The sequence below is a fragment of the Hyperolius riggenbachi genome, chromosome 4 (assembly GCF_040937935.1).
Source record: "Hyperolius riggenbachi isolate aHypRig1 chromosome 4, aHypRig1.pri, whole genome shotgun sequence".
NCBI lineage: Eukaryota > Metazoa > Chordata > Amphibia > Anura > Hyperoliidae > Hyperolius > Hyperolius riggenbachi.
Window position 1 is genome coordinate 254,252,686 of NC_090649.1, and position 23,710 is coordinate 254,276,395.

Genomic DNA, 23,710 nt, shown 5'->3' on the forward strand with positions numbered 1-23,710 from the left:
TCATTACAGTGTAAGATTGCAACTGTGTGTGGGTGCGTGGCGTTCTCGTATTCGGCCTAAGCGCAAAGCTGACCCAAATACGAAAACGCAGATTGCGTGTTTAGCCCTCGACAGCTGAGGGGACGTGTCTAGCGAACCGCTAGTGGTGGCAGTGAGAAGTGTTCTGGGGGGTCACAGCCTTGTTTGTAGCTTAAATAAGGCTGCTCCCCGCTTGATCTGGTCAACCCGCAGTCGGGAACCGCATACGCAGGCCTGCCTCGGGTCGGTTCCTGACATAATTGGCTGGCAGTGGTGGTATCGTTTAGTACATTAGTACGCAGTTTAGCTCGCTATTCTGAGTACTAAAGGCTGGAAGCTTGCTAGAAGCAACTAGCCTACAGAAGTCTACTCAGTGCAGAATCTATATACGTTTTTTTTGTTCAAGGATACACACTTGGTATTTGCTTTCCCTTCCCCCCTTTTTTCTCTTTATTTTTTGCAACACGATGGCTCAGAAAGCATCCAGCTATGCAAGGCAAAACAAAGAGATACTACTCAACCTGTGTGAGCACAAAGGCATCGAGACGGTGAGCGGCCAGACTAAGGAGCAGTTAGTTCATGCGCTCGAGGAGTATGATGAGGCAGAGCAAGCCCGTGCTTCAACGTCAGCAGATGCAACTCACGACACGCCACAGGAGGAATCGCTCCCACCACAGAATGCGAGTGGAGACGATGTCCTGGATGATCCACAGAACACAGAGATGACATCTCTGGAAGCCGACCTACAGCTACTAGGTTCGGCTGAGCCCGAACTGCGCCTAAAACTGATCCTACTGCACCGACAGGCCGAGAGGGAACAAGCTGCACAGCGACACCAGCTGGAGCTGGCTAAACTTCAGCAGCAGAACCGGTCTGCTGGACCCGCAGAACGCGAAGGTGAGCGAGTCCACAGGATCCCCCTGGATAAGTTCCCCGCTATGGACAAGGACTCTGACATAGACACTTTCCTACAGGGGTTTGAAAGGACTTGTCGGCAGTATGGGGTGCCCCGTGAGCGGTGGGCAAGATATCTCACACCAGGGCTGAGAGGCAAGACCCTGGAGGCGTTTGTGAGTCTCCCCCATGAGGAAGAAACAGACTTTGAGGCGATTAAGAAAGCCATCATTGCGCGATACCACCTCACGCCAGAGGTGTATCGCAAACGTTTCAGGACAGTGCAGCGAGGTCCTAATGACAGCTACCTGGATCATGCTTGCAACCTGCGCACTGCCTTCCAGCAGTGGTTAAAAGGACTGTCAGTCAAAACCTTGGATGCCCTGCAGGAGCTGATGATAAAAGACCAGTTCATACACACCTGTCCTGTTGAGGTCCGGCTGTTTCTGCTGGATCGAGAACCAAAGACAGTGGATGAGGCTGCGGAAATGGCCGATTCCTACACGGCCCATAGAGCACCCGAGTCCCGGAGGACTACTACGCCCAGCTGGAGAGGAGAACAGATTGCTAAACCTGTTTCACCCAGCACCCAGAGGAGGCAAGCACCGCTGTCTCCTGGATTCAAGCAACCAACCACTGACACTCGGAAATGCTTTGTATGTGACAGGGTGGGTCATATCAGCACGACTTGCCCAGAGAGGAAGAGGGAGGCCCCAAAATCCAGTGAGGCCTCAACCCCCCCTGAAGTCCCAACTGCTCTGTGTGCTACCAGGAATGCCACTGGCTATGCAGAGAATCTGCAGCTTGTCACGGTTGGGGGTACAGTTGCCACTGGGCTGAGAGACACTGGAGCAGAAGTGACTCTCATACATCCCCAGCTTGTGAACCCAGAGCAGTACATACCTGGGAAAACGATTGCTGTCAGAGGAATTGGGGGTGTCGCCCCAGCCATACCCACCGCCTTGGTCCACCTGAATTGGGGGGCCGGCAGCGGAATGAAAGAAGTTGGGGTAACTGACAAAATCCCCACCAACGTTTTGCTGGGTACTGACCTGGGACGGTTAGTAGCCCGGTATGAGCCTACTCCAAGCCCTGTGGAGCCTGCATCCCCAGCAGAAGTTCTGGACTCTTGTAAGGTACTGTGTGATAACGCAGTGCAAGTGGGGAGTGCTGGTGAGGCCCCAGGGGCTACGGACTGTATACTAGGAGCCAGCCCTAGTGATTCTCCAGTGCCTAGGCCTGGAGTGGGACATGTTGATCCGGAGAATGCAGAAACTGATGATGTCCTTTATGACGCACGGACTATCGAGGCGATCGATGCAAGAACTGTTGAGGCTACTTGTGAAGTGCTGGGTAGCACTGGGTATAATGCAGCAGATAATGTTGATGTGGAATGTAATGTTCTAAATGTCAATATGTGTAAGACGGATAATGCTGATGTCATATGTGTGGTGCTACATAATGCTGTGTGTCAGGTGGACACTCCGCCGGCTGCAGGAGTAACCAGCATTGCTCGCTGGGCTGCAGCAGATGGATTGCCCACTGAAGGGGCAGACGGCACCAGGCCAGGTCTTCCCCCTTCAGACGTTTTTAAGACCAACGGTGATGTGGTTTATGATGTGTGTAATGGGGGCGCTCCCTCAGCTGCCGTGGTAACCCGCAGCGCTAGCGGGTCTACAGCACAGGGACTGTCCACCGAAGTGGCAAATGCTGCTGGGTCAGCCACATCCAATTCGGAACCTGGCCCTGAGGGCCCAGGAGCCTCTCCATCTGCAGCCTTCCTAGAATGTGTGACAGGCAGCACTGAGCTCTCTGGGGCTGTTCGATTTGACAGCAGCCTGGAAGAGCTCAGGGGGCTAGCCAGCAGGTCACCGGTTGGGAGGAGCGGGCTGAGAGGGTTCTGGGAAGTTATTCCCTCGGAGCTGTCTGAAGTGGAGGAGGCAGACCGGCAGATCATCGTTCCCCAAAAGGACAGAGAGATAGCTCCTGCCACTATAGAGAAAGTGCGTGTAGCGACGGTTGGAACCCTTCCCCAGCTGCAGCACTGTCTTTATGGTCGCGAATTCACGGTCGTCACTGACCCACATTCCCCTGGGTGGTTACGTCCGGTTGACAAGGGCAACGACACATTGCCGAAACCTGACCTAGCTTTCCATTCGTATAACTGGGAGCTAACTGACAGGTGGGGAACCCTCCTGAGGATGCTAAAGGGTTTCCCCACCCGGCCAGGCCGCCAATGTAGGCTTTGGCAGGATGATTCGTTAGATTCACCTGCCAGCGCCATCTGGAAGGGGAGCAATCATGGGAATGCTGATGGGCTGTCCCGTCAAGCAGAACCAACATTGTAGGGGCTGGCAGGATAATCTGGGAAGATCATCTGCCTTGCCCCATTCTAAAGAGGGGAGGTGTGGTGATATATTGGGGTGCTGATGATGTTAGGAATAAAGGAACATATTCTTTCATTTTTCTGCCTGTGTTCCGTGTAGGTATGCCAGAAAGGAGCTGTTACCTTGAGTTGCTTGGGGCAAGGAAATGGGTGATTGTCTTGACCATATGAGGTGCTTTGAGTTTCTGTATGCAGTTCCTCTGAGAGTGCTAATGGGATTATCTGCCTGGCTTTTTGAACCCAGGAGACAGCCCATTGTCTCAATACACAAAGCAAGAGGACCAGAGTCTGGAGACTAACACAGGAATGTTGGAAATGTACATGACAGGCTACTGGAAATTAAATTATTAGTGGAGGTGCAAACGATACCCTGTAAATTACATCTATTGGAAGGGGGTTGGAATCTCTGCAGACTTTAAAAACGGAGACAGGAAAAAGCCTTAATCAAGTTTTCACCTGGAGTTGAAAGCCTCACTTCACAATCTTTGATGTATAGACTTTTACCTGGAAATGGAAATGTCTGAGATGTAATTAAAACCTAGTTCCTCCCCTCCCCAAGGAAGTTGCAGCCTCCAGGTGTAGCTCAGAGTATAAAAAGCAGAGGCAGATACCTAATAAGAATCTTCTCTTGGAGGTAGCGCTTTAGCTAGAGATGATCGCGACTCCTGGTCGAAACGGCGTCCTCCCGTCAAACAACGTTCTAAGCTGGTAACGTTCTTTTTCCCCCCGTTTATTTTTACGCAAATATCCGTGTGTGTATCTTTGTAACCTCTTATTTTTGTAACTTTTATCTTGTAACATTTTTACTTTGTCTTTTTGTAATCTTTTGTATATATTAAGTTCTGCATTGTTCTATGTTTTTATGGAATATTAAATCATTATTTAATAAGCTTGACTTCTGCTGTGCTAAACTAACACTCATAGCCTAGAAGAGATTGAAGTGCAACTGTGTATAGTCCATGCCTATTTGTACGCTTGAGCAACACTACCATATGAAAGTGTAATTGCATTGTGTGTGGGGGCGTTTGTCATACGTTGGCCTAAAGCGCGCAGCTGACCCAACGTACGAAAAACGCCAGTGCGAGTAGCGACAGCAGAGTGGCTAACAGTATCGTTCGGAACGACTGTTAGTGGTTTTGCTTCATTACAGTGTAAGATTGCAACTGTGTGTGGGTGCGTGGCGTTCTCGTATTCGGCCTAAGCACAAAGCTGACCCAAATACGAAAACGCAGATTGCGTGTTTAGCCCTCGACAGCTGAGGGGACGTGTCTAGCGAACCGCTAGTGGTGGCAGTGAGAAGTGTTCTGGGGGGTCACAGCCTTGTTTGTAGCTTAAATAAGGCTGCTCCCCGCTTGATCTGGTCAAACCCGCAGTCGGGAACCGCATACGCAGGCGTGCCGCGGGTCGGTTCCTGACAACGCGTACCACAGTGACTTTTCTTTGTGACTGTATATCAACTTACTGAAGACAGCACTCCAGAACCTGCTGCTGCTGGAGGCTGAGTGTGTGTTTGCTGTTGCTAGAGACTGAGTGTGTGTTTGCTGCAGCTGGGGGCTAAGTGCGACAGAGCATGTGTGTGTTTACTGCAGCTGGAGGCGGAGTGTGACAGAGCATGTATGTGTGTGTGCTGCTGGAGGCCGAGCGCGATAGAGCATGTGTGTTTGCTGCTGGAGGCTTAGTATGACAGCTGCTGGAGGCCGAGTGCGATAGAGCATGTGTGTGTGTGCTGCTGGAGGCTGAGTATGACAGCTGCTGGAGGCCGAGTGCGATAGAGCATGTGTGTGTTTTCTGCTGGAGGCTGAGTATGACAGCTGTTGGAGGCCGAGTGCGATAGAGCATGTGTGTGTTTGCTGCTGGAGGCTGAGTGTGACAGCTGCTGGAGGCCGAGTGTGATAGAGTATGCATGTGTTTGCTGCTGGAGGCTGAGTGTGACAGCTGCTGGAGGCCGAGTGTGATAGAGTATGCATGTGTTTGCTGCTAGAGGCTGAGTGTGACAGCTGCTGGAGGGTGAGTGTGATAGAGCATGTGTGTGTTTGCTGCTGCTGGAGGCTGAGTGTGACAGCTGCTGGAGGCCGAGTGTGATAGAGTATGCATGTGTTTGCTGCTGGAGGCTGAGTGTGACAGCTGCTGGAGGGTGAGTGCGATAGAGTATGTGTGTGTTTGCTGCTGCTGGAAGCTGAGGGTGACTGCTGCTAGAGCCTGACTTCTCCTTGTGACTGTAAATCAACTTACTCACGGCAGCACTCAAGAACCTGTGTATATTTATTCATGCTGTTAGTAACTACTATTAATACTTCATAATGTGGAGGCAAATCATTTCAAAAGTGTACACAGAAAAATAGATAAATTGTTATAATGTTATTTATATGTTTGTATGTTTATATGGTCTTGCTATTATGATTGCTTTTAGAGACTCTTTCTTCCAGTATGTATGAAGAAATGAGAATGAATATGTTAGGGTCCTACTAATACAAGTGATTGATACTTACAGCTTTCAATTTCCAAGGAGCAGGATTGGGTGTCCAGAGGGAATCGACTGAAGTCCATATTACACATTGCTGTGACCGTAACTCTGAAAACAAAACAAACTAATGTCATCTCAAATGCATTATAAACTGTCGTCATAAGTTAAAAGGATGAGTGTTAATAATGGCAAAACTATACATCAAATGCCGCACCTGAATTCAGTCATTCCCTGCTGCCAGAGGTATAAAAAGCCAAAGGAGTTGCTGAGGGTAAATATTGGATGTTGAGATAATAGCTGCAGCTAGGAGGCACTACTGAGGCATACATTTAAAAAAGATACCGTGATAATTTGGGCACTAGGCACTAGGGAAAGCCGCTAGTGGAATGTCAGTAAAATTACAGATATTCTACTATTGGGCAGTGGCTAATTCCGGTAGTAAAATATTTCAGTAAAGTTTACAGATATTTTACTAAAACCTAACCCTCTTCTCACACGAGTTCGTCCTCGACCGATGCCTAACACTAACCTAATAACCACATGTTTACTCATGTGTGCCTAGAGGGACTCTGTAGACATGAAGTGGCCAGCAGTGTGTTATTCCATTTACAGCCTGCATGATGTAATTTGCTCACTTAGGCCTCTGTCACACTACAAAACACATGCACAAATGTGATCTTGTGCATGCGTTTCCAATGCGCAGCATGCATGTTCCAATGTACAGCAAGGATATCAGCGGTTGCAGCACAATAAAACCCAATGGGAAAATGCGTGCATCGTCCAATAAATTGCCTCATTACATTGCAGCGGTCGGAAACACACAACTATACTGTGAATGGTAACATAAAGGTCTATGGACTTTCAAGTTACCATGCGGATCTCACACCATGGCCCATATGCAATTCACTATTTCTCCTAAGTTTTCTTCTAGGTGATAATTTTTTATCTTCTCTATAAAATACCTTTTCAGCATTTCACGATTAAAAAAAGTAACAAACATAGTAGAAAAAGTACTATCACAATTATTTTGTATATTTTCTTGCTAGCTTGGGGCGTAGAAGGCATTTTATTGACAAGGTGTGAAAATCTCAACTTAGAGAAAACTAAGGAGAAAAAGTGAATTGCATATGGGCCCATGTGCAGCACATCAAAACTGACTTTGCAGCACATAGTGTGATAGGGCCCTTATACTTAATACTAAAGTGTACATGTGAGATAAAAATGTGAAAAGATATATACCTCAGTAGAGGGAAGCCTATGGATAGTCCATAGAGGGAAGCCTATGGATAGTCCATAGAGGGAAGCCTATGGATAGTCCATAGAGGGAAGCCTATGGATAGTCCATAGAGGGAAGCCTATGGATAGTCCATAGAGGGAAGCCTATGGATAGTCCATAGAGGGGAGCCTATGGATAGTCCATAGAGGGAAGCCTATGGATAGTCCATAGAGGGAAGCCTATGGATAGTCCATAGAGAGAAGCCTATGGATAGTCCATAGAGGGAAGCCTATGAATAGTTCATAGAGGGAAGCCTATGGATAGTCCGTTGGCTTCTACCAACTGCCTCAGTCTTTCCATTCCAGAACTGAGACCCTCTGGCTTTAATGTGGTTGAAATAGGTGGGCTTACACCTCTCCAGCAGTTTCTAAGAAAAGGAACCCAAGTTTGCTCCTAGCAACTTGAGATCTACCTCATTCCCCTCCTACTAAAATTATTTGCTTTAAATAAAATCTAGAATTTCATTACTAGTAAAGCAAAACCTGGACAGTCACTGCTGCAACCAAAACCTTAGTTGGCCATACATGCATTGATTTTCCCTGGCTGGCAGATTCAGAAACCCTAATCCAATCTGCAGGAAATCTGTAGTGTTATGAGCTGTATTGTTGTGAAAAAATCTATCTAAATTATGATCAAAAGCGGCATGGGAGTGATGGTACATTAACAGCCCATAATGTTGCACTGTATCAAATGGTGCTTTGCTGCGGTTCGATAGATTTTCAATAGATGGTGAAATCTATTGAAAATCTATGTGCAGTGTATGAAGGATGGGGTGGGGGGGGGGGGGGGGGATAGATCTATTTGCAACATTGGATGGCAATCTATACGTGTATAGGAATCTATATGTAGCCTCTCAATGGCAAAAAGAAGAATTGAGATTGTCCACAGTCATTGAAAATATCAGCTACGCAATGATGAAAGATAACTTAAACACAATGATACATTACACAATTCCATAGGGTGTGGGACTCATGACTGCGGAGGGCTGTATCTAGGGAATTCCAGGCTGCACTGGCCCTATAACATGAAGGCCGGGGCCTCACACAGCTGAAAAATGTAATTAAACTGGATCTTCTCTTGGAGAGGGAGGATTCCTATTGGTCTTTTGCAATCCAAGGTGAGTCTGATGCTTCTGCCTGGGTTCCAATCTGCATACAAGCACTTGTCCCACCATGAATTGGTGTCGAGTAGTGTGGCAGCATTGGCGAAACACCTGGGATGACCGCAGACACAGAAGACAGGTGAGTAGAGCAGGGACGTATGTGGCAACCAGCCTAGTGAGTACAGACACTGTCCATTCTCATAAGCTCCCAATGATTCCATCGACATGCTGGCAGTTTTGCAGGCCGCTTAACCCAATGGGTCAATAACATAGGATCCATGAACATCTGTTTTTCTGATGCAGAAACTGACATGGTTTTTAATTAGGGGGAACAGGGCCAAAGTAGTTAGCTGTCAGAGTTACGCTACAGTCTGACTGCACAGAAACTTACACCCCTACAGAGAGGAAAATTCTTACAGCAAGAAAAAGGAAGAAAAGGAACACAGCATAGTTTTAAAGATGACTGATAATGTACATACACACGTGCAAGGGAGCCTGCCACAAATCCAAACATGACCCTGCGGCAGAGAGTTTCCTGACGGTTTGCACATGCGCGCCACACCGCACTCATCATTTACACTTGACTGCGTCGCCATAGACTTGCATTGTTGCATAATCGTGCGGTAGGCACAGACCATGCGGTAACTCGGATCACTGTGTGGGGGCTATGCATCTAATTAACTACTGCCATCGCTATCTCCATAGACTTTCACTGCCTTAGTGGCTTCATGCAGTAAAATCGAAATAGTGCAAAAGAGACCTTAAATAAAGTGATCAAAATGGCAGGATAGTTGATTTTGTATTAATGTATAGGAACCACAGTAATATTAAGTTTTACATTTGCAGTATAACACTATAAATCAAGAAATATCCCAACATTTGTATTAAGGCCGCCCCCAGATGACGAAAGACTGCGAAACCTGTCGGGAAGGAAGGTAACAGGTGGCACCATTGTCTATTGATCCACGATTGACCATTACATGCGCGCTAATCTTCCGGGGTTCCCAGTTTATGGGCCCCGTATGTGAGTTATTGTTTTTATATCCACTGCCTTTTAAAGAAATTTTATCTAAATAAACGGGTTACGCTTAGATATTGTCATTTTTGTTTTCTTATGTAAAGTCCTGAAACTTTACCTCCATACGGAATCCACTGGATCTTCACGACGTCTGATGTTCCCTGGACGTTATCTGTTACCTGAGCCATTTTACAACCTTATAATGTGGGTTGTTGGGAGCTGGTAAGCCTTTTTTTGTTTTGATGTTTGGCGGATACCTACCTCTGAGCATTTGATGTATTGTGGTGGATAACAGAATATTAGTAGAGTTTGAAAATATAATTTCTTGTCATCACCACAGGATGTCACCAGAGTGCTGTAATTCCTGCCATAAATCTAGCAGCACACAAGGCTGGAAGTCTGGCATTACCTTAAACTGTAGAGCACCTTTCCATCAGGCTGTACCCGCAGCATGATATTGTCTGTGGTGGTGTCGTGAATAAAGGACCTTTTTGAATGGACAAAGAACATGTCTGGAACCCAAATCTTCTTCACTAATCTCCCATCAAAGGTCATACTTTGGTTGTTGCTGCTGGGAAAAGATAACCGCTCATCTTTCCAGTAGTGTCTAAGGTACAAGGTCATGGTGAAGTCCTGCAAAATGAGAAGGCACAACTGAAATACAAATACTGAAAAATAATGATGCTAGGAGCTCAACTGCATCGAGGACTAACCATACTTGTATAATACAGTATGTGTATTCATCCCAGCCCTAAAGGGCAACTGACGTAAGAAGAATGCGGAGGCTGCCATAGTTATTTCCTTTTAAACAATACAAGTTGCCTGGCAACCCTGCTGATCAATGTGGCTGCAGTAGTGTCTGAATCACACCAAAAACAAGCATGCAGCTAATCTTCAGATCTGACATTAAAGCGGACCCAAACCAAACATTTTTTTAATTAAAAATATTTAGTTGCACCACTCTGACACATACAAAGATAAATAAACACTCCTTCAAACCTATGATCATTTCAGTGCATGCTTTTCACCCTTCTCTTTTCATAGCTAGGGTTATACTGAGGGCAGCCATGAGCAATTCCTCCATTGCTGGACACCATCTACTCCACCATTTTGCTGGAAAAATCCCGGCAATTTGAAAGGAAGGGAGGGGTTCCTCCAATAAATGTAAAATATTTTATATTTGTCATCATGCAGCTGAAAAAAGGCTGCTATTTACTATTATAATTTAGAAAATAGATTTTATTTCTGAAATCTTGTATTTTTAATTTGGGTCCACTTTAATGTCAGAAACATCTGATCTGCTGCATGCTTGTTCAGGGTCTATGGCTAAAAGTATTAGAGGCAGCGTGGTTCCTCCTCCCCACCAAATCTTCCCCACATCTCCTTGTGACATAGCTCAGCCCCAACTCTTCCACTCCACAATCAAACACAATGATAAATGACCTCAATGGTTCACGTTAATATTATGGCAAAACTAATAAGAAAACTGAACTTGCCTATATAGTATATTACCATTTTGGATGGATCTGTTTAGCCTTTATGGTTGGCAGGTATAGACTGTTTTGTTGTCTATAAGCTAACATCTAGATGGCTACAATGTGCCCCCAGATTAAGGAATTAAGTAGCCAGGTGCCACCAGATAACAGAATTAAGCAGCTCGTTACCCCAGAGATACAGAAACGAAGTAGCCATACACCCTTTAGTAATTTTTCTTCCTATATACATCAGCAGTTTAAATGTAAATTTCCCACTGTATGGTACAGGCTTTTATGACTATATAAACAGGAATTCATTCCATTAATTTACATAAAAAGAGGAATATATCTGCATGACTAAATAGCCATAATAAATTCTGCACAGTAAAAACCTAGTGCTCTCCATACGTAGGCATGTGTTTAAGATCTAGGTCACTAGATGTGGCTTTAAGCAGCAAGGGTTGTACAGATGGGATTCTGGGTACCGCAATCACAATTTGATGTTTAAAGCATAATCCTGCCTTTGAGTACATTTTTCAGGAATAAATGCAGCATAATCAAGACATCATTCTCATCTATACTACTGCATACATGTATGCACATTTCATTGGTATTCCAACACACCCTATTTATATCAGGTGAGTAACCAAGCAGCTAGGGTTAGTGTGAGAAGAAGGTTAAGTTAGGCTATTGTAAAACATAAGTAAATATTACTGATATGCTACTCTCAGAATTAGCCAGTGCCCAATAGATAATCTACTTGTGGTTTTCCCCGGTGCCCAAATTATTGCAGCTGCCTTTTTTGAGAGTATGCTTTGCAGCCTCCCATGGAGTTCACCTGTGCTACCTACCCCTACTGGCTGCCTTCTAAACTGCCCAGCAGTTTGATAGTTTAATATTTCTGTAAAATTGAAATAAGAAAATGCAAGCTGCCATATCACTGTGAACTTGTATTACGATGTATTATGATGTAGTGTGAGTTGTGTGACAAATAGATTGATAGTCTTGCATTCATACAGCATTTGTTTTTACGTACCATGTCAACCTCAGAAATGCTGTCCAGACTTTCAACTTGTACATCTACTCCAACAGGGATTGCGGGACCTAGAAAAATATTTGAGGAAATTATGCCTTGATGTATCTACTGAGTATAAAGCAAAATTCTGCTGAACTGCATCCTATATAATAAAATGATAGGGTTCCTGCATCCTCCACCTGTGTCAGCCATTGTGCGCATGCATGGCCAGCGGATCCGCCAGGGGTCACTAGTGTGCGTTACTGAGGCCTGGGTTTGTAAGTGTTGGGGAAGATGTTGGCTGCATTGTCTAAGTGAAGCGCCAGGAGGTGACTGAGCAGAGGATGCAGGGGCGGTGGGGAATGCCTCCCAAGAGGCCGGTAGCTGTTGTACCAGCAGCAAACAGGCCTTACAGGTAGCAGAGAATAAGTCCTTGAAGTTTCATTGTATTGAATATTGAATGGAGAGAACATTTGTAATTTATACATTTAAAAACAAAATGTGTCTGCAAAATGTAGAAATTTTCTAATTCCCTCTTAATTCTGCTGACCAACTTATTGTATTTGATTGGGTCTAACAGATAAGAAGAGGGACAGATTTCTTGATTAAAAGCTCCAAGAGTAAAGGTGCCCCATACATCAGATGATCATCTTATCAAATCTGATTGGAGAGAGATCTGTTACCAGACCATACACTGCAGGCCAATTCCCGTTCAATTTCATACTGAAATTAATCCGGAATCAGCCCTGTGACGCCGCACCTGCTGCCTCGCCAGCCCAATGCTCCCCCCCCCCCAATGGTCAATGTGCACTATACATTACCTATACATTACTTGTTCGCGGCCAATGCTGGCTCTGGGCTAGCTCGGCCGAGGATAGGTAATGTATAGTGCACTGGGCACCGGGGGAAGCACATTGATCATTGGGGGGAGGCGCATCAGGGGCTTTGTCGCTTATCCTGATATGACTCGTCATTACCGCCACGCACCCGACCGACCACGGCAGGCCAACATCTTGCACCATGTCCGAACAATTAATGCAACCCATTTCAGGCCAAAATTGGTCACATCGTCGATTGGCCATGCACTTGATGGCACAGATTTTCATCTGATCGATTATAATAATCGAATCGGATGGTCAATCGGTCGCCAAGTCGCCTGATGTATGGCCACCTTAACAGAGTTTATTTTTAAACACAACAAAATGGCTGGGTTCTGTAAACTGTAAAACACCATCCAAAAGGTAATTGAAAAAACAATTTCACCTTACATTTTAATGCAACTCTTAGGAAAAGCATAGAAAATTAAGATTTTATATTAATCTGCAAAAACATTTAGTGTTTGCGGTATAGGCAATACTGCAGATCTCAGTTCTCCCGCTCCTCACCACCAATGCGTACATTTAAAATGGCTGCGGGCACATTGAAGGTAAGAGACGCCTTCACCATGCTCCCGCTGAAACTTGGGGCTGTGGTAAATACTATTGCCCCTTTAGGTTGTCTCAACTCAGGGTGACATGTAATTTGTGCACCAGTTATTGCTGGCGGGTGGATTACCCTGTTTTTTTCCTCATTTGAGCTCCGTGAATCACCAGCATCCAAATTAGTCACTGAGTGCCCCTATAGCCATAATTCTAATTACAGCTTATTGGGGCAGTGCTGTGCCGAAATTTGCTGATCCGCTACCAGCAGTCTGATGCCTCCTTACACTTCCTTCTTTCCCCCACACTCTGAACTCAGCTACCTGAGGGACATATGAGATCTGCAGGGATGTGGCTTTCCCTAGGCTATTAGTAACTAGGGAGGCTTGCTTGTGGTGGAGACTGTAGTCAGACTTGATGTGTGTAACACAGAGTTCAGAGTACAGGTGCAGAGTTGTGACTTCCACGGAGCGGGGTGCTGGGAGATATCAGGCTACTAATGAGGAGAAGCTGAGAAACAGTGATCTGCTACTGCAGGTAAATACATTTATAGTAGTTCCAAATGAAAAAAAAACAACAATTTCAGATAAAAAATCCCATCTCCATGGATACAATTTGCTGGTATACTGGAGCAATGCGTCTGTACAGTATTCATTCCCCTCAGTGTTGCCCGCAGGATTGAGTTCAATGGCCAATGACACTGAAGATACAGTATGTGCACCAGTATAAATAATGGGACATAAGAAGAAACTGACCATGAGAAGGAGATACTGTATACTAGCTAAGTTGCCACTCTTATTAGACACCTGAACTTAGAGGGATATGGAGGCTGGCATATTTATTTCTTTTTAAACATAGCACATTGCCTGGCTGTCCTGCTGATCATCTGCCTCTAATACTTTCAGTCGTAGACCCTGAACTATCATGTAAATCAGATGCTTCTGACTGATGTCTAACTAAATTAGCTGTATAGTTGTTTCAGGTGTGTGATTCAGACATTACTGCAGCCAAAGAGATTAGCACTATGCCAGGCAACTAGTACTAGTTATAAATATGCCTCTCAGTTCAGGTGTCCTTTAACCACCTTAGCGGTATGGACGAGCTCAGCTCGTCCATTACCGCCAGAGGGTGCCGCTCAGGCCCTGCTGGGCCGATTTACATGAAATAAAGAGCAGCACACGCAGCCGGCACTTTGCCAGCCGCGTGTGCTGCCCGATCGCCGCCGCTCTGCGGCGATCCGCCGCGAGCAGCGGCGAAAGAGGGTCCCCCCAGCCGCCTGAGCCCTGCGCAGCCGGAACAAATAGTTCCGGCCAGCGCTAAGGGCTGGATCGGAGGCGGCAGACGTCAGGACGTCGGCTGACGTCCATGACGTCACTCCGCTCGTCGCTATGGCGACGATCTAAGCAAAACAAGGAAGGCCGCTCATTGCGGCCTTCCTTGTTTATTCTGGGCGCCGGAGGCGATCAGAAGAACGCCTCCGGAGCGCCATCTAGTGGGCTTTCATGCAGCCAACTTTCAGTTGGCTGCATGAAATATTTTTTTTTTTATTTAAAAAAAACCCTCATGCAGCTGCCCTGGCGATCTTAATAGAACGCCAGGGTGGTTAAGCTGCAGAATAATGTATAAATAAGTCTGTTAGACCCCTATCCCTGTACATAGTTAAATATGAAAATGTATTTTTCAACTCTTCAACCAGAAGTGAAAAATAGTTGTGATGTTTTCTTCATGGTTTTTTTTTATGGTGAACCACCTAGACATGCTTAACACCTATGCCAGGATTCTCCTCCTGGATTTCAGCTCCGCTGTCAACACCATTAGCCCTGACATCCTATTTGACAAGCTAGTTTACCTCAAAGTGCATCCCAGCCTCAGTGGTTGACTGAAACACTTTCTAACAAACAGGACTCAGATAGTTCGTCTTGACACCTTCTCCTCGTAGGTGCGAGTCACTAACACAGGGGCCCAATCCCAATCCCCCAGGGGTTTGTCCTGTCCCCCAATCCTGTTCTCTTTGTACACAAATACCTGCACCTCAGCAAACAACCCTGTCAAAGTCATCAAGTTTGCGGATGACAAAACCATCCTAGGCTTTATAGACAGAAGCGATGAACAAGCCTATTGCTAAGAGACCGAGAACATCTGTAACTGGTGTAATTCAGCTTGTTCTCAAAACAGCTAAAGATCTAATCATCAACTTCAGGAAAGGCCCCCTGCACTCCCCCCGGTTGTCATTGATGGCACAGAGGTTGATAGAGTCACGTACGTCCGCTTCTTGGGTACCACCATCTCCAGTGACCTAGGGTGGGAAAAATGCCACCAGAAGCCCAACAACGACTGTTTATCCTGCGTCAATTGAAAAAATTGGCATGTTGCAAGACTTATGACCTGCTTCTACTCTTCAACCATGAAGTCAATACTATGCTTTTCATCATCGTTTGGTATGCAGGGGCCTCCGCCAGTCGACACGTATAAACTACAGAGAGTGATCAATGCCACAGAAAGGATAATTGGGGGCCCCCTTCCACCACTCCACCTTCTCTACTCCCCCAGTCCGAGTTCCAAGGCCATCAAGATAACAAAAGTCCTCTGTCACGCCAGAAACTGTTATCTCAATCTTCTCCCATCGGGCCCACTGCTACAGGTCCTTACCCAACAAGACCACTAAAAACAAACTCTTTCTTCCTCCAAGCTGTCCAGCTTCTCAACCTAGCCCCCCATCCTCCCCTCCCCCCCTTGATCTAACCTCCCCACCCTCGTAGGTGCCTGTGTACGCCTCACCACTGTATATTTTTGTGTTTCTTGTTGTACTACTACCTATACCTCGTGTTTTTGTTGTACTACTACTACTGAGCCTGTTTGTGCCAAAAATAATTCCAAACCCTCTGTATTTTGGGAATAACCTGATTCAGATTCTGATTTGCCCTAGCCACTGCAATATTACTAGGCATCCTTTTTTTACTAAAAAGTACATAAAACAAAACTCCCTTTGTTTTGCATACTGCTCGCCCAATACTGCTGGTTTCCTGAAGGCATAAATGAAGGAGGAGTGACAGCCCCAGGAACGATTAAGTGCCTTCTGCTAATTAATGTGGCGCTACTGCTCCTAGCTAAATAGCCAAACTTCCACTCAGCGCCCATATTACCCACCACTAATTGAGGTGCCGATTACTATTTAGCCACACTACCGGTGCCCAAGTTACCTTGTTGGCGTATTTTGCACAGTGGCCTATAGCAGAGCCCATGGCCATTATATATGATGATCCGGATATTTCGATTACTGCTGAGAGGAAACTTTAAACTCTCAGGCAGGGTCGTAATCTGGTGGCGGTTTATGCGGCAGAGTTTAGAAAGTGGGCCGTGTAAGCTAGATGGGGTACATATGCATTGTTAGACTGTTTCCTGTCAGGATTGTCTCAGACGTGATCTGTGCCCAAATCAACTGATTTGGTAGGAAGTGGCTGGCTTACAAAGGGCTTAACCATATTTGTGCCTAGAATTGGACTTGTAAAAGGACTTAGAAATGTTTTTACTATGTGATCATTCAGATGTGTTTTGTATGGAGATGCAAACTTAACTCTGAAGGAAATATATCACACATTAACTGTCAGAAACAGAGAGGATAGCCCTAATAGGGAATTTTAAGTTTACCAAATGGTATATCATGGAGCAATTGCAAGGCTCTTTGGGTGTGCTTGAAGTGCCGTAATTACCTGAAGGGCATCTATTCTGGTCCTCAAACAGGTTCATGAACACGAGAATGAGGCATGGGAAGACAAAAGGTGGGGAGGGTTTTGGAAATTGGGGTCGGTCTTGTTGGTTCTGGGATTCGGATTTATGTTTACACAGGGGATCATGGGCAGGAATGTGATAGCCCAAGGTAACTAAGCATGATGTATAGACAACCAGTGTTGTTGTATGAGCACCAAATTCTCTGTCTATGGTCTTTATGGTATATTGCTCTTTGAAAGTAGAGCATTTCTCATACTATGGCTGTTTTCTTGTCAATAATGTGACTTGGATGCCTTGGAAACAATAATGTACATTGAGATGCAAGCTTTTGCTATGTCAATGTACAGTATATGTAGTCTTCTCAGCAATGTCCTGCACAACATCTTGCATATGCCGGAATCCCCAGAATTAGATTGACATCTGGCACCCAAGACAGTAATTTAAATTACAATTTCTAATCCTGAAAGACATCTTTACAGTCGTTATTCAGTTATATCTTAAGAAGTCGGGAGTTGCATTGGTCTGCAAATGTGTGCTTCTGGAGTATAAAGCCTGAGGGCCCTTTTCCACTGGCTGTGATCGGCTTCAAAAAGCCGATCACAGCCATTTGCTGATCACTAGAGCACCGCAATAAATCGCAGTGCTCATTTGTCACTACCATGATTCGTTTTTAGCTGAATCGCAATTGCCGGCCAGCGCGATTCTCATTGCGATTGTGCTACGTTCCCAACGGCTACATGTGCAATTGCGGCTAGTGGAAAAAACAGCTTGCGCACTCGCAAGTGCAGGTGATTTGCACTTGCGATCACGCTTGCTAGTGGAAAAGGGCCCTAAGAGCCTTTTTCCACTAAGTGCAATGCGGTCCACAAATCGGATCCCGCATGCTTTTCTGGTGCCGGGAAATCACCATGAGTAACCATGAGTAGCACTGTAATCGCAATCCCTCTTTTCTTCCATGGTAATTGCATGCATTGTGATTTTCACTTGAGTGCAATCCCAGTGCCTGCTGCTGCATTTGCCGTGCAATTGTGCTTAGATATAGGTCTCTGGTAGCACATGAAAATCACACTACAGCTGCGGTACTTCTCATTGCAGACGCAGTACTAGGCAATTTTTGTGAAGTTTCCCTGTGTATTGTGAAGCCCCTTGTCTCTTATATTTCGCAATTGGACCTCACATAATGACGATTGCACAGAATCGTAACTCAGCACATGGGAAATACTTTTTTAAACAATTGGGATTTGCGGTGGAGGGTTCTTACGGACGTTTATTTCTGTTGTCTGATTATTTATGATCAGACAGGCTGTTGTCTCTGCAGACATCTACCTGTTTTGTGCAGGTGACCTTCCCTAAAGGAACAGTAATGTAAGGGGTTGGAACATCTTAGTCAATTGCTATTGTATTTCCCAATAGTGGAGGCCTCAAGCTCTCCTCACTCTCTATAACACAATACATAACACTTAGCCTAGTATGCATGATAATAGCGTTTTTAAGGTTCCAAGTATCTAATGTCTTTACAAAGTTTTAATTAATTTTTCACTGTATGGCCTCTTTAATAGATGAGAAGTTAGATGAGATACAGTTGTCAGATCTAATGAAAATCTATTAAGAATGAAGGCCCTCAACTGATGATGATACATTTTATTGGTTGAACACTGATAGAAAAAGCCATTCTTAAATTAATTGTGCAGCCATCGTGTGGGGTTGAGGGGGGTAGCTAGCAGAAGGGGCTCTATAGATCTGCAATGCAGAGTGCTATTGATATGTGATCCTTTTCCGCTGAAATCTGAACAAATTATTATGTGGTGCTGATGGTAATCCAAGTAGACGATCAGGGAGATGCTGATTGCTTATCTGATAAGCCAGCCATCAATGCAGTGTATGGCCAATCAGGGCTGGTTCAAGTAACAATGGGGCCCTAGGGCAAAATTAGCCTGGGGGCCCCCTAACACACACCCCCCGACCAAAACGCATAATTAGAGGCCCTTTGTTGCTGCCAAACTTCCCTCCTGGGCCCCTGAGCTGGCTGCTGACCCTCCCCCAATCACCTCCCAACTTAACAGACTCTGCAGAGTCCCTGGGGAGCAACAGTTAAGATGGGGAGGGACACCTTGGGGGCCCCTACAGGCTCTGGGGCCCTGGGGCAATTGTCCATTTTTTCCTATGGTAGCTCCGGACCTGTGGCCAATTTTATACAACTCAGTGACAAAACTCAAATTATAATAATGCTTATATGAAGAGGAGTTGAGCAGCAAATGCAGCAGCCAGCAGAGGCTCAGGCCAAACAAAAATACCACTCCCTATTTGGCATTTCAGATTTCAAGCAGCATTGGTGTTGCTATAAACAATTACCTGAATGATGCTGCGTATTCCATTAGCTTAACTTTGGGGAAGGAGGTGAAAGAAAAGTTCTCATGTAAACATACAAGACACACCATAAAAAGAACATACAGTGTGTAAGGCCGTGTACACACAAGCAATGAATGTCGCCCGTCGGGGATCAGGACCTGATCCACTTGGGCAACATCACTGGGCCGGCCTGCACACGTGTCAGCTATTTAGCTGACTACACGCTGTGTTGCTATGCGAGGGGGGGGGGAGAAGCGACGAGCTCTGCGTGTGTGACATCACGCGTGGAAGCAGCACAAACAATTTGATCGGCTGGTTGATCAACGTCACTGCGGGTAAGTAGATCTACGCGGCAGATTACACAACAGGGGTCGCCGGCTGCCGTACACACGCCTGATTGTCGGCTGAGGCGGTCGTTACCGGCCGCCTTACCTGACTTCAGTCAGGCGTGTTTACAAGGTTTAAGACTAATTTGCCAATTAGGCTGGCCCATTGTTTGATTTGTTAACTGACACTTAACAAAATATGGTGCAAACTAGAAAAGAACCAATAAAACTGAGGTACCTCCAAAGCCAGGTCTCATAGTGAAGTCATGGTCATCTATTCGGAGCAGCTGTTCAGACTTCGTTAGAGGGGATTTTGTGATATCTGGACTTCTTTTGAAAACTGGGCTGTATGAAAAAAAATCAAGATGTATTGTAAGCAATTAAATGGTAAACAACTCTGAAAAACCCCTTTTCATGCAAGTAAAATAATAAAAGTTTGAGTGCACCTTCTTCCAGGAAAAAAATGGAAATGGTGTTAAATAGGATACCAAACTGAATACACAGAAGTCTAGATTAATAATAGATATGTACATCGCCATTTAGGATTAATGACGTTCGTGTGTAAAAATTAAAATACAAACATTGATGAGAGCTGGAACCCACTAGAGCGATTTTTTGAGCGTTTAGGGAGGGATTCAAAACGCTAGCAATTTCTGTAAATGCTCAGCTAATGTTGATGGATGGGCCAACTTCCACTGGAGCAATTGTGGTTATCAAAATCGCAAACGCAGGACATGCAGCATTTTTGGGCATTACCGTTTTGCATTAGTGTTTCTGCAATGTAAAGTATATAAACGCTGGCGTAATCGCTCATGAATCGCTATACAGAGCGATTTTGCTAGCGTTTTTAAATTACTGCACACTGTAAAAAAATTAAAATTAATTGAAAGGACCGATCAGAATTAAAAAGAATAATTGCAAATCGCTACACAATCGCTGGCAAACGCTTACACTTTTTAAAATCGCTACCAAAATTGCCAGAAAATGCTCATGAAATCCCTTACAAAACGCTCATTAAAAATTCTATTGATTGCGATTAGGGATAGCGCTTTGTAGTGGGTTCTAGGCCTGACTTTGATTTGCTGACAGATTTGCAAGGTTTTGATTTGTTGTGATCACATCTTGCTTTCACACATGGGGTTTGTCTCACTAAACTGTGATAACTCATGTCACAGCCATTTTCGCTCACGTGTTTGCGTACGATTGCGAATTTTCACTCGCAATCACGAATTTTCATGCAAAAATTTGTGATTGCGTGCAATAACAGCCGGGATTGCGCGTGAAAATTCACGATCATGTGCAAATGTGAAAACACCCATGATATGAGGTATCACGGTTTAGTGAATCAAGCCCATTGGTCAGCAAATCAGAGCCTTATAAATATATAATCTGTTCAAATGATCACATGACTTCTCATACAGACAAGCATCACTAATTAGGGTGAAAGGCCATGTCCTGTCTTCACTAAATCTGCCCAGGTCAAGCTGATAGAGATGGCCTGAACGGTTTCCGGCGAACTTCGGTGGTTCGCGTTCGCCAGCGAACGTGAACTGTTCCGGAAGTTCGGTTCGCCCCCATAGTGCATCATGAGGGTCAACTTTGACCCTCTACATCACAGTCAGCAGGCACATTGTAGCCAATCAGGCTACACTCCCTCCTGGAGCTCCACCCCCCCTTATAAAATGCAGGCAGCGTCAGGCTTTGGACTCACTCGTGTGCCTGCATTAATTAGAAGGGAAAGCTTAGTTAGGCTCTTGTAGGCTTGTTAGCTTGCTCCTTGCTGATTCTTATTGCTACAAAAGCACCCCTCAAAAGCTCTTTTGTGAGCTAATCTTGTTCTTGTGATCTATTTTTTGTGTGTGTGTGTGTGTGTCCCACTGACACTTGTGTTGCATAGACAGCCTTGGTAATTCCTACTGTGTGTGTCACTGCCAGGCCCAGCACATTCAGTGACTACCTATGTGTGCGACAGATGCACATTGTAATACCCATCACTGCATATAGCTACCTGTTGTTCACTGTGCACCCACCTACCTACATGAGCGCACGCAGTGTCACTGTGCATGTCCGGTACCTGTCTGTGTGTGACAGGTGCACATTGTAATACCCATCACTGTATATACCTACCTACCTGTTGTTCACAGTGCACCCACCTACCTACGTGAGCGCACGCAGTGTCACTGTGCCTGTCTGGTACCTGTCTCTGTGTGACAGGTGCACATTATAATACCCATCACTGCATATACCTACCTGTTGTGTTCAGTGCACCCACCTACCTACGTGAGTGCATGCAGTGTGATATACCACTCCGTGCATACCTGTTAACTGCACCTGTGTGATTGCACATTGTATTAGTCAAGTCAGTGCATACCTTTCACATCATCCCCCCCAATATGGACAAAACAAAAGGCAGAGGCAGGCCACCTGGCAGGTCTGTTCGAAGTCGCGCTGTCGTGATTTCATGCGGCCCTCGAACAAAGTACAGTGTTCAGAAGAAGGCACGTGCCATCAACCCCCAATATTGTCAGGACATAGTTGACTATTTAACACAGAACACCTCATCTTACTCAGCTTCCGCACGGAAGCATGACATATCTTCCTCCTCCTGCTCTTATTCTGGCACCCCACTTAACACTCAGTCGGCCGCCACCACCAAAGTGCCATCACCCCAGGGCTCAGCGGTGTGGACATTTTTTTGTCTGTTTGCCTCATGCCGTGTGACTGCCTGCCCCAAGACCAAGTCGCTCCCCACACAGCATCTCTGCCCGCAGGCCGGTTAACTGCCTTCTCCGCCACCACCAACAGGGTCTAGGATTCCAGGTGGATTCCTGAATTTTTAAGGCTGCTGCTAGCAGCGGCCGCTATATTAATTTTTCTGGTGCGTGTATATGCCTGCCTAATTTTTCTGGCTGCACTTCAGTAGCAACAACAAAACAAAAGGCATGTACATGTGCCAATTCCCCTTTGTGATCATTACCTTGCCGCGGTGAAGGGGCTTGCGTATCACAATGAAGCAATGACCGCCGGCTATATGAGTGTCTCAGGGGGTGGCACACCAAAGATAATAAGGTCCTTGCTTCATTGTGGACAGACCAAATTTGATCAGCTGGACAGTCGCTGTTGTTCTGTCATTGAGCTACCTCAGCCTGGTGACCATATGGGTTTGAAAACCGCCACGGCCTACACTCTCGCCGTGGTGCGCACTAGTCCAGCACGGCCGTCACTACACAAACAGCTGTTTGCGGTATGTTACACAGTGAGTTTGGTGTGTCAGTGTTAATCAGTACTCTAATAACACTCCCTGATTGATGTATACACATGCAAGATGTTTTAAAGCACTTTAGGCCTGCAATTTAGCATTCAATGTGATTTCTGCCCTTAAAACGCTGCTTTGCGTCAAATCCAGATTTTTCCCCAGGATTTTTGGCGTCTATCCCACTCCGCCATGCCCCCCTCCAGGTGTTAGACCCCTTGAAACATCTTTTCCATCACTTTTGTGGCCAGCATACGTGTTTCTAGTTTTCCAAGTTCGCTTCCCCATTGAAGTCTATTGTGGTTCGGGTTCGCGCGAACTGTCGCGGAAGTTCGCGAACCCGGTTTGCGAACCGAAAATTGGAGGTTCGGGCCATCTCTACAAGCTGATAACTTCTTCATAAAAATACATGATACCAAATACCGTTTATGGGGCTGTTAACTCTTCCAATTGATAGTCTAGGGAGACTGAACACAAGGCTAAAAAAAATGGTGCAGAATCTACCTATTCTGTGCATGGTACTAACATCACCTGCGAGATGGCAGCTCCTATGCAAGCAAAAAAACTGGCAGCAGGAATCAGCAGGAAAGATGTAAGAATGGAACATATTGTGGTAAGCATCTCAAGATTCATTTATTTGATGTATGTATAAAGGTGCCCATACATGGTACAATTTTTCATTTTTTTTTTCAATTACCGGTAGATAATTTAGTTAGATTACTCCGTTAGATTGAATATAAAGATTTTTCCAGCATGTCCGATCAGATTTTTTGGGGAAAAAACAGGATAATCGTTCGAATTTCTTGATCAGAAAAAAAAAATTCTACTTTCATTCGATTCGATCATTTAGAACGAAAAAACTGGAAAATTAAACGTTTTTATTGTATCGTGTATGGGCACCATTAGAAACCTACTGGCCCCTCACTTTTTAAAAAAACAATGATAAAAGTGCACTTAATAATTAAGTCAATGTATTGCTGCAGCATA

At 45.3% G+C, this 23,710-nt stretch overlaps 1 protein-coding gene across 2 annotated transcripts in view; it reads right to left on the reverse strand.

The window, feature by feature from the left end:
- Positions 1-23,710, reverse strand: part of GABRR1 (gamma-aminobutyric acid type A receptor subunit rho1) — a 122,848-nt gene that overhangs the window by 22,387 nt on the left and 76,751 nt on the right. For both annotated transcript variants that reach the window (XM_068231135.1, XM_068231136.1), the window contains exons 3-6: positions 19,709-19,815; positions 11,670-11,737; positions 9,568-9,791; positions 5,788-5,870 (exon numbers count right to left, since the gene is read on the reverse strand). In XM_068231135.1, coding sequence (XP_068087236.1) covers positions 5,788-5,870; positions 9,568-9,791; positions 11,670-11,737; positions 19,709-19,815 — 482 coding nt within the window. The remainder of the gene's footprint in view (positions 1-5,787; positions 5,871-9,567; positions 9,792-11,669; positions 11,738-19,708; positions 19,816-23,710) is intronic.